Source organism: Rhipicephalus sanguineus, chromosome 9 (genome assembly GCF_013339695.2).
Source record: "Rhipicephalus sanguineus isolate Rsan-2018 chromosome 9, BIME_Rsan_1.4, whole genome shotgun sequence".
NCBI classification, from domain to species: domain Eukaryota; kingdom Metazoa; phylum Arthropoda; class Arachnida; order Ixodida; family Ixodidae; genus Rhipicephalus; species Rhipicephalus sanguineus.
Window position 1 is genome coordinate 90,149,799 of NC_051184.2, and position 12,097 is coordinate 90,161,895.

Consider the following 12,097-nt stretch of genomic DNA (forward strand, 5'->3'; position numbering starts at 1 on the left):
AACCACTGGTACAGTGCATCTTCCACGTCTTTGTACGCCCCGTGCCTAACCCTTTTCCGGCCGTCATCCATAGCGTGGCTAGCACCGCTAGCACTGGCATGGCTGTCACTTTCGGCTTGCTTGAGTGCATTGCGAATGATGCAGGATACTGTCGGCTGCGGCAGGCCGTACTTGCGCACCAAGTTGCTCACTTTCTCGCCGGCGTTGTGCTCTCTCACAATGCTGCGCTTAACTTCCAACGGTATTGCCGTTCGCTTCCTCTTCACTGGGGTGTCGCTTTCTGGAGGACGGTCTGCCATCGTTGTGCGCGCAACGATGTCCGCGCGTGCGGGGACAGCAGGATCGAGGCGACAGTGACCACAGAACAGGAACAGTGACAACAGGCAAGGAAAACGATGCTGGTAAGCACCAGACTCGGAACACGTGCAAACGGCGGAGCTGGAGACGTGGCCAAATTAGCGAAGAATAGGGGAGGTCGGCACAGTGCACACAGCACCGCTGCTGCTGCGGCGGCGCCCCGGTGCTTTTTCTACAGGCGGCGCACCCTCAGAATGGACTGCCCCACAGCCCGTAGACACCGTAGAGGTAGAGGGGTAGAGGCGCCCATCCGATCCTCCTCCCCCCTCCTCCGCGTCGCCGCGGCAGGCGAAAGCAGCGGTGGTAGCGGCACGGTGGCATGCGAGCTGTGCGAGCCTCTTCTGTCGGCCTCTTCGGCGCGCACTCGCCGCGTGCGAGGCCACGTGCGCTATCGCCTGGCCGCCGCACGTATGCTCTCATGCCCCTTTGCGTATTAGACGTGGTTGGGGTGGCATTGTCGCGGCGTTTTTGCATTTTTCTTTCGTTCAGGGTTGGTCCCAGTGCCCACATTTAATTGTTATAACCGATATTGCATCATGACAGCATTGTTATAAGCGGTTTATTTTGCCATTGAATACAATGAAAAGCTGACGGTGCCGCGGCTTTTCATTGTTATATCCGATATATTGTTAAAACCGGTATTGTTATAAGTGGACTCGACTGTATTTTTCTTTCTTTCTATCGCATTGCACAATGCACCCTCCTAACTCTTCCTTCTTCCATGCCGGGATTCAGACCTTCGTCCATGTGCTTAGCAGCGCAGTACTTGAGTTGCTACAGGCAACGACGGCGATCACGCCTTTACATCCACGCAAGAATGACATGTGACAACGTGAAATGACAGGTTGCCTTGATGAAAGAGAAGGTTGCCATATCAGAGATGGCTCATCGCCAACCAGCTCACGATCGGAAGAGCAACAGTTATATCGGAAAACGACACGTACAAATATGCACTTAACTGGCAGACCTTTCAGGGCCGCATTTCTGTATGCTCTCCGGCGTTGGGTTCTTTTCATACAATGCCACTGAAAATATGGGAGTTATATAACAAACTTCGCTTGAATAGCAACGTGATGCAAAGTGGACAGGGATACATACACTACAAGTGCCATTCAGGACTAACTGTGCTGAACAGACAGTTGTCCACACCTGGAACACATGTCTAGCGTCAGTAATTCATGGCTTCCACATTCCTATCTTCTCCCTGTACAGTTTTGGACTGTGCAGAGGCAGATTGTGCTTACTGGGCTAATTCAAGCTTACACTTGGGCAGTTGCAACAATCTGAAGATTGTTGCTGCAGCATGTGGCAAGATTTTCTTGGGAGAGTTTATAGCGAGGGCCACAAAATTCTGTGGAGCACCAGGCTTTTCGTGCTGAAATCCCGACACAGATAAGTCAGTGTGACACCGCAGATTTCAAAGGATTTTTTCACATTTTGGCTGTGTTTGCCGAGTAAATGTTCCTGAAGCTCACCTCTGGCTTCTGTAGAACACAATTGCGATTGTGTCTTGCTGGAGCCAGAGGCTTAATAAGTGATTAGTGCGATTGGTGTGACAAGGAATTAAAATGTGGGAACTTGAAAGTACCCTAGTGTGGTCATTCATATTAAGGCGAAAGCCTGAAACGCCTCATCAAACGCGAAATTTGACCGTCGGCATCCCGTACCTACGGCATCAGTGTCCCAAGGCGTCGGGGATGAGTGATGCAAAAAATCATCATGATGTCACAAATTTTGGCATGATGTCACGTCACATGATGCCGTCATCACATGACCTTGTAGCATGTTTAAAAGTGGGCAGATCACGGAGGCAATGCAATATCAGGTTTGGTGCCTCCCGTACCTACGACGTCAGTATCCCATGGCATCGGGGATGAGTGATGCAAAAAATCATCATGATGTCACAAATTTTGGCATGATGTCACGTCACATGATGCCGTCATCACATGACCTTGTAGCTTGTTTAAAAGTGGGCAGATCACGGAGGCAATGCAATATCAGGTTTGGTGCCTCCGATCCTGGAGGCAATGCAAAACCGCGCTCGGTGCGCAGAGCTTTCGGAGGGCGGCAGGGCAGGATAAATACATTGACTGAGGAGGAAAAGAAGATGGCTTTTGCCTTCCAATTGTCGTGAATGCATAAGGGACCCTGTGGGTTTTTTTTTTCTTTTTGCGCCTTTGCTGGCTTACCTAGCGTCTTCTCACTGCAAGAGGAATCAAATGAATTTTTCTTTCCTCATTATCAAAAGGTTCTCAAGTGTCGCGTCTGCCACTGCAATTGTCCCACATAGCCAAGTGACATATTTGGTACTTTTTGACAGTCGGGAGACATTACCCTGTGTGATGCTTCGGCCGTGACCAGATTTTGGGCTGCTCGTATGTCTGACAATGGATTGTCTTTCATTACTTCCTTCTTGACAGCTGTCTCTCATGCGAGTGAATCTTCAAATTCTGACTCCGACGAGGACTTCACGCTCGAGGAGTACTGGAAGAAGGTGAGAAGCTAGTTGATAGCTCAGTCTTTAACCGTATTTATTCTAATGTAAGACGGCCACAATTAATCTTTATAATTGACACCAATACTTTAACGTTCAGAACCTGACACAGTTGGCCTGACAAAAGGGCTGTGACTGCTAGACGCAGGAACTAGGACTGCAGTGTAATATCCGTTTGTGGACTGCGTGCATTAGAATGCATGAGCACATTGTACCATCCATTTTTGTATACCAACAGCAGGATTGCTTATCCTTAACGGTAAGCAAACGTAATTGTAGTTAGTGTCTGATTATTAGCTGCAGTTTGGTTAGCGAGGGTGTACCATCGTGGCTCTGTGGCTACAGGCTTGTAATGTTGAGGTTGAGGTTGCGGGATCGAACCCCAGCAGCTCTGGCTAGATTCTTATTTGGGTGGAATGCAAAACACTTATGTAGTGAACTTCATTTGTGCATTAAAAGAGCTCCGGGCAGTCAACAAAAATCCAGGGCTACGCTTATGGTTTTCCTCATAGTCCACTGTACAGCTTTGCACCATTAAAAGGGGCCCTGCAACACTTCTCCACGTAACCATCGAATGGCTTCACTAAAGGAGTTTAATGCCCACGAATCGATCGCCGAAAAAATTTTTAGAATCCGTCAAGTACGAGCGGAGTTGCAAAGATTTGTCGCTGTCGCACACTGTAATTGCTTTGTCTCATCTCTCATCCAAACATGCACGCTGGATGCTATGGAGGGGGGGAAAAGAAGTTATGTTGTGTGCTTGTCATGACCTTGAGCACTTGAGGTCATAGCCAAAAATGGCCGTGAATTTGGGTACTCAAACCTCGATAAAATGAACACGGATATAACGAATTATCTGTTATTACGAATTAAGTGAAGAATAGTCTTGTCATAGATACAGTGTTACAAATAAACGTTTATAACAAATTTTCGCATATAACGAAGTTATTTTCGTGGCAGATGTGACTTTGTTGTAATTAGGTTGAGTGTATGGCGTGGTCATTTGGTTATATGACATCATTTGTCGGGAGCAGAGGGAGCGATTTCTAACTGACTTTGAATATTAGTTGTCAATTCCAGGCCACGTGCTGCGCTATGACGTTTGGCTCGCGTGTTCTCAGAAACTTCGACTGACTACCAATCGGCAGCGTTTTCTGACCATGCGGAAAAAGTGTTGCAGGGCCCCTTTCTGAGAGACAGTTTAATATAATTGATAGCTTGTGTAGAGAGAGCCAATTATGTCTAGGTGGCAGAACTCCATTGCCTTTTGACCAAGACAGTCAGGGTGCTGGGGTATCACATTCTTCGACTATTTGCTATGTTACTGAAATAAACGTACGACCAATTACATATTATAACCGCAGCATTTGGTACCTTGAACTATGACAGTCTATGACAGCCAGCATGGCGCTTCAGCCAGCGATAGCTACAAGCTGAGTCGTCGTCTCTCGAAAGCTGAAGTACGTGTACAATGTAGCATCTTTTTACGCATGCATCATTCTGCGATGTAGCGTAATCACTGGTGCTCGCATAGGTTGTACGCGCCCATTTGCACTGTGCACGTGATCTGATTAGAATTGATTACGGGTAAAACTCAATATAAAGGAACCCAATTTTACGAAGTTCCCGATCTAACGAAGAAATTTCCATTCCCCAGCAAGTACCCATAGGGTTCAGTTTTGCCATCAGCTCAAAATAATGAACCAAGTTGGCCACTAAACCCAATTTAATGTTTTTCCTCAAATAACTGAGTGAATAAGTGGCGATTCTCTTCTAATTTTCACAGAGACGGGTTTTTCTCGGAGCGTGCACTCTAACGCTATCGCGTTAAAATATCTAAGCGCCCTAGTTGCGGTTCTAGCTTTACTTTTACGAGGCTGCATGCTGCACCCATGCACGGAACAACGAACTTGGCAGTCGGTAGCGCTTCTTACGTATACTGGGTAATGCCAGAGCCAGCGGTGGTTGCTTTGGCTATTTCATTGTTTATGCAACAGGTAGCGCTGATCATCTTGCATTTTTCTTGCTCATCCTGCTTGCATAAATCACTGCATTCGTTCTCCGCGCCATCGCATATCGGGAGCCTGTCATAGCTTTACGTGGCTGTCCACCTGACCTGCACCGAGCGGACATGACCGCCTTTGGGCCACCGTCACTGACTTTTCAAGCGTGCAGGCATGGGCTGCTGAAAAAAACAATGCCGTGGTAGCTTTTGCAAGTTTAAATTTCGAAGGACTGAATAATCGCGTTCTCGAGTTCACGAAATGGCTGATTTAACGAGATCATTTGAGCGTGGTCATCGCTTCGTTAAATTGAGTTTCAACTGTATAACATTGAGAAGTTTCCAATGCATAAGTGCATGTCCTGTGCCAAGCGTTAACATGGTAATGTTTGTTAGCCGGTAGTAAACAGGGATAAGAGAAACATAATACTATTAGTTTTTTTTTTTAGCCAGAGTATTCTGCGTTGCTGGCCATTGTTATAGGCTGGCAAGATGTCCTTGCTGTACTAAACGTAACGCTGTGCCCCTCCCACTGCCCCCTACTTTGTAATAACTAACCCTTCCATTCTCTTCCTTCTCTCCTCTGAACTGCTTTTAGAACTCAAACTTCAATGATGTCAACATACTGGGACCAGCATATGCAAGAGTTCCACATCAGGTAAGACAAAACACGTGACTTTATCACTCTGTTTGTTATCTGGATTGGCCATTCGTGAGGTTGTGAATAGACGTGTGGCCTGTTCTGAAAAATAGCTGAACTTGGATCTTATTTTGCATCATGCAAACTCTTAAGATACCAAATGTTTACTGTACGTAGGTTAAAATTCTGACCCGATCCATTGTACTAAAGCACGAGTGTACAGTCGAACCCGTTTATAACAAACTCGAAAGTGCCACGAAAAGTGATCGTTATATCAGTAGTTCGTTTCATGTAGTTCGTTGTAAAAACAGTAGTTCATTGTAAAAACGTGCACTCAGTGACCAAGTAATTTTTTTCCCTTGTGCATTCTTATTAAAAAGTGTCAACAACCTCTCCGGTGACAAGTTAAGCCTTTCCACGTCATGAAGCGACGCCCGCTGCGTGCTCATGAGTGAATTGAAACGCCTTTCCAATAAAATGACACTGTTTCACCGAAACGAGGTACTGTAGCCACGTGGAGCCAATCATCCCTGGCTAGTTGTGTGCAGCGTGTCGTTTACTCGCTGTCACTGTTGGGCCGCTTGCTGTATACAGTATGCATGCGTTTGTGCGTTCTTCATGCCTGCTTCACTTCGGACCGTGCACAGGTGCGGCGAATAGCCTGTCCATTCAACGCAGCGAAGACAAGCATTTTGCAGGCAACACGCTCTACGTCTCCGTGATGCTCTGGCGGCCCTGCATGAGGAGGCGCGGCGTGCTTGGGTTGTCACCTAATACATGCAGTATACGCTTGCTGTCTGTGCGTAGGTGTTCCTTGGTGCCCGCGCCGCTCAACACCAGCAGGCTACTTTCGTTTCTGCAAAGCGGCGGCAGCAAACTTGCGAATGGCAGAATGTTGCACTTGTACTGCCGTCAATCCACGCAGTTTACGCCACATGCGTTGCCGAACAGATAGCTACAGGTGGCTGTGATAAGGTTGTCTGCGATAGTCATGATGGCATGTTTATCGCCGGCCGCCACCTCTCCTTCGTTCACTCTTTTCTGATGCTTATCCGTCAAGGCATCGCCGCAGTCGCGCGGAAGTCATAATCATTGGTCAACTGGTCTCTGCAGTTACCGAAAAGACGGAAGACCTTTTGTGGCACATTGTGCCGTTGGCGAGTTGAGGGGTACAGTGAACTTTATGTGACGAATGGTTATCGCGGTTATACTGCTTCTTGCATTTATGGGCTTCTTGCATTTCAAGGAATTGTTTGGTTCATTGTAGGTGGTCGTAACTGCAGAGAGTGGAGTCAGAAAAGATTGCCGTGCGAAAGCTGGCCGTAAGGCTTCATGCTGCCGCTTATCTCTTGTTTTCTTTTTCTTCTTTTTCCCCACTGCCATTCTGTCACTGAAGAAACGCCTGAAAAGTGCGCCACCTCGCTCGCAGTGTCCGAAGTCTGTGTGCGATGCTCGCCGATCTAGGATATCTTCGTCGCAAGTGAACGAGCGGGGCGCGCCTCTCTAATGCATTAGAAGGCCTCCTATAACTTTTTTTTTTTTGCTTCATGTGCGCCATATTTTTACTGTAACCATGTCTGAAGCGTTCGTTGTAAAAGTAGGAGGCTTTGAAAAATGTTTGCTATATGTGGACACAGTTTCAATGGGTAGCATGGGAAAATCGAGAGTGCACTGAAATATGGTCGTTACAATCGATAGATTGTTATATCTGGGATCGTTATGAGTGGGTTCGACTGTATAAAAGACTGCTGAATGAAGACTGCTCCGTACGAACAGCCATAAAAATCCCAAGATGATTTTTTAGGTGCTTAGCTTAGCCAATAATAGTCAATGCTAATTTTATGAGCTAGCGTAGCATTTCTGACCAATGTTACCTCCTCCCCGCCCCTTATTTTTTCTTCCCCTTTAGACAATACAAGTTGGTTCAGAATACCAAGCCACCATTCCTGTTGGGCTCTGTAAATATGATGATGCGCCAGGTGAGAAACGCCGTTTGATGTCTTTTGTTGTTGGTTTTGTTTTCGGTTCAAACTAGTCATTACTGAAATACATTGAAATCCATGCCTGCCAGCTCTGCAACTTTTTCGTGAAATGCTAGATTTTTAGGGGCTTGCTCACAGTAGTCGTGATGATGCTAATCACTCCTAAATTTCTAGATTGTGTCCAATTTATGAAGGCTGATTTCAAAAGCCCGTGATCACAGAGCATAAGCAGTTGACCACTTACTTAGAACTAGGCCTTTTCAATGAGTTCACGCAAATGTTGACTGCTGATGTTTCAACATCAGCAGTCAACGTATTGAAAAATATTAATCCTGGCAGGTTCAAAAACTGTAAGGGGTCACGGAATAGTATTGTAGTGGTCTGCACGAACGCAACATTCTTACTCTATGCTCTGGGCTGCACAGCATTTATTTTATTTATTCTGTATGTCAAAACTATCACAGTTCCTTAGATACAAAGCATTTCGTTATAATGTGTGCGACAATACAGCACACATTCTCGTTCATACTGTTTGGTTGGCATACTTACAAGCACAGTGGAACCTCGCGATGAAGTCATGGCTAACACAGAAATATCTTTTTTTCATCTGTTATTCGTTATAAGCCTACATGCTGATATTGGCAAAAGAATGTGCATTCACACCTGTGCAAAGAATGAGAAAATGTGATGCTTTAAACATGCCAACAAAGGGTCTCCCACGTATTTTGACGACCTGTTTGTAGGCCTTCATACTGATATGTGGCACAGAAGCAATAAATTATGTACTCGCGCTTATTTAGCTCACTCTAGCCAACAAGACATAGGGTCCTGCATTTCTGGCTTTGTTATATTGTACCCAGAAAACGTTCCATAAGAATGAAGCATGGCCAGCTGGATCTTGGATTTATTTGATTATACAGCCGAACCTGGATGTATCAAACCCAAAGGGCATTGCAAAGTCGTTCAGTATACTCGTAATTTGAGATACGAATGTGCCCTTCTGAAGCTTGCCTAGAAATTCCTAAAACATCAGGCAATATTTTGGGATCGAGAATAGTTGGAACTTACCAATATGTTTCTCCAAGGCTGTGTGAAGATTCCTCAAATTTAGCTTTCATACACGTCTTCTAGTAGAGCACGCATATCTTACCAGGAGGCCTATTGCGTCTGTGAAACACCATGACGAGGGATTGTGGGCGAGTTAGTAAAGGCACTCTTGCAGGAGTGCTTGTTGGCAGAGTGTTCAAATATCAAATGGTGGAGATGAATGGATGTTCAGGTGTGCCTAGCACAGCGCTATGCTTTTAGCTACACATACACAGTACAATGTCAACACATTGTTGCAACTATGTATTTGATATAGAGAATAAGTTAGTATATCAAAGTTCAGCTTTAAAATTCGTGTTAGTCATTCTGTTTGCGTATTGTGTCTTCTGTTGTGAGTTGCAGGTGCATAAGCTTAAAATAACAGAGAGCTGAGATAGTTGGTAAGTATTCATTCTAAAAAGACAGGGTGTGCAAACACGGACACAAGAAAGAAGTCATAAGTTGTTTTACCTGTCAATGTCTTAGGGTCACACCAGGTTCAAAGGCTTAGGAGTGTCTGACAAATAGAAACAAGTGGCACGCTGTCGGAATCACTGATGGGTTTCTCTATTTGCCGTGTCTCTTGCTGGAAAGATGTTCATGCTGCATTTGCTTATCAGTGATGTAATACAACTGCAGCTTATGAAAATGAAGACCGATTGCTCTGGGATCCAGCCAAGCTCTCGGATAGCGATGGTATGATTTTACCTTGCTCTCTTGTCTAAGCTTGCAACCAGGGTAACAGGGTGCATACAGGTCCTTGAAGCCTTTGAAGACCCACGAAATTGACAATTAAGTTTTCAAGACCCTCAAAAGTCTTGGAATCGTTAGCCCTCCCTGAAAAACCACTGAGTTTCACGAGAGTAGTGTCAAGATTATCTGACCCGCTTTCTGTGGTGGACCAGCACGGATGGGGTAAACTCCCGACTTTAAAGACAAAGACACAATTGAATTTGGGTGTATTGCGTGTGCAGAGCATCACAAGATAGTTTGATATATTGCTAATTCAATACTAGAGATTTATGGCACAAGTAGTACTCTCCACTGCATGACAGTTTATATCGCTATGTGTATTCTTGTTGAACTACACGCCTGCATTGCAGTGACAGATACTAAAGCAAATTCGTGCTTTATATTTTGATTCGCAAAGCTTTCTCATTTATCCTTCATGGCAGGTAATTTGCATCAGATTGAATGTCTTGTTTTGTAGCATATCCAAAAATAGCACCGGTCTGTCGGTAGGAATGTTTCCAATGTCATGAGAAGTAATTTTCCTATTGCTTGGAGAAGTTTCCTTGTGGGGGCATAGCATTGATATGTTCGATGAACACTTTTTATTCATGCATAATAGATTGTGATACTTTTGCATGGGGTTTCCGAGTGGTATAGCCAATGTTCTATACGGGCAGTAATCTTATGTACCCGTTTTCGATATGTTTTGGTTTGTCTGCGTAAGACTTCAACGTCTCGACAACTGCCTGTGCGGAACTGGAAAACCTCCATTGGGAGAGAGTGACACCCGTTCTTGGTGCTGGTTCTTTCCTCCGTTTGGACTACTTTTCTCAAGCCTCATCCTCTCATTCATTTCACTTCCCCATCCATCACTTTGCTCTCTGCTCCTACATTTGTGATCTCTTGGCTTATCTTGTGAGCACGTCGCGCCGAAACCCGCTGCACTTTTTTCATCATTTTCTCTCATCCTTTTCTGTTGAGCTAGCGCTGCACCAAAGTTAAGTTCATTCCACTCATGGCAGTCTTTATTGTTTGAGAAGTACTTCAAAAAGCAAAGCAGGAGAGCTCATGAACATTGCTCATTACGAGAAGGTTCCTGCAGCTTGGATATTTCCGGCACAATTTTTGTGTGTCTAGCGCAGTGAAACTGTCTGTAGTGTTTTGGAAACGTTGCTATGTAGTAAAAAAGCGCTAAATCAGATGCTGCTCTGCACCCGTGAAAAAACATTGATGGGTCTCGAAAGCATTGCAGTACCCTTGAATTTTTCTTTCTGAAACCTGTACGAACCCTGAATGATAATTTATTGATCATTTGAGGATTCCACTTGAACCTCTGCTGTTAAGCTCAAGCTAACATTCGCAGTCACCACAGCTTGAATGGGCTTGAATATTAAACGTCTTGGGAACTGGCTGTGCTGGGCTGTTTTGTGCCGGCCTATGGACTTTTCTTTTGGCGTGTAAATATGTTTTTGCACATTTCGGAAGTGTATTTGGAAGAAAACCGAAGTTTGCACCCCGAATGGTGGCTACAGAGGGCTGCAGCGATATAAGAAGTGTGCCAGAAGGACGAGAAGTTGTGAACTAAACCTGTGCATTCCGCATATAGCGGATGTCTTTTAAGGCCCAAACACGCCATCGGAAAAAAGCGCGTGGTGCGCTGCCGGTGGCAGAACGCAAGCCTGCAAAGCTCGGCAGGATTTTCATGCCGCCAGAGAAATAGGTCCGTGTGCCATTTTGCGCGGAAAACCGCGCGGCGCTTTCTGAGGAGACCAATCAGAGTGGCTCCCTTGCCCCTTCCGTGATGTACACGCTCGGTATAGCTGGGGAACCTGGCTGGATGTGATAGATGGGGGCGCTCGTTTAGCGCTGGTTTGGCTTGCTCAGGCTTCTGGGGGCCGACATAATCCTCGCCAGACTATTGTAAATTGACATGACCCCCATTAATGCACCTCAGAGGGAAGGGCTTGCGATGTGAACTGGTGTGACCGTACCACCGTAGCAGCGTTTTGCTGGCGATGGCGCGCCGCTTCCGCTTTTTTCGCTAGTGTGTTCAGGCCTTTGCTGATTTGGTGGGCGCGACTGACTCAGTTGGTCAGAATATCGTGAAACGCTTCAATCTGCAGGTTTGATAGTCCCTTGATTTATAAACCTATGATGGTGAAATTAACAGCATTAGAGTTCCCAAGAACTAATTTGTCAATCTAAATTGATTCAGTGTTTCACTTTAGTGTCCCTCTAAGTGGTGAACCAGAAGACTGCAGTTGTGACTACTACAGGGCTCAAACTTTATGTAGGGCTGCAGCATTGTACAGAACGTCTTTAACTCGAGTGTGTTTTGTGGCTTTGCTTGGTCCAGTGGAGGAGTACCTTTGCACGGCTCTGGAGCCGACGGCAAATGCCGTGGGGGGCATGAACTCGTTACCACTGGGAAGCCACACGAGAGATGACGAACAGGTAAGCACTGCTTGGCAACTCCTGGACTGTTTTTGGTGCGGTCAAACTTCACCTTAGCGAAGCCTGGTTATATAGAAATCTTGCTTTAACACTGTGCCTCTGCATTGCCTGACACATGCTGCATTCACTCGCATATAAGGCCTGCACCCTCCTTTTAAAGTTCAAAAATTTCAAAGAGAGGTTATGCTGACTATCATGCGTGTGTGTGCATAGAAAAAGGGAAAACTTACTCTTAACGAAATGAATTTCGTTGTTCTTAGAGCCCTCCCCCCCAAGAAAAAGGTGACGGAATTTTATGATTATGAAGGCCACCAAGACTTGCCTCGAAATTCGTGATAACCAAGGCCAGA

The 12,097-nt window shown here is 45.6% G+C and overlaps 1 protein-coding gene across 1 annotated transcript in view; it reads left to right on the forward strand.

Moving 5' to 3' along the window:
* The window catches only part of LOC119406001 (mesoderm induction early response protein 1-like), a 59,785-nt gene that overhangs the window by 20,373 nt on the left and 27,315 nt on the right, over positions 1–12,097 (forward strand). The window contains 5 exon segments of the mRNA XM_037672831.1: positions 2,778–2,851; positions 5,452–5,511; positions 7,403–7,472; positions 9,201–9,257; positions 11,650–11,747. Coding sequence (XP_037528759.1) covers positions 2,778–2,851; positions 5,452–5,511; positions 7,403–7,472; positions 9,201–9,257; positions 11,650–11,747 — 359 coding nt within the window.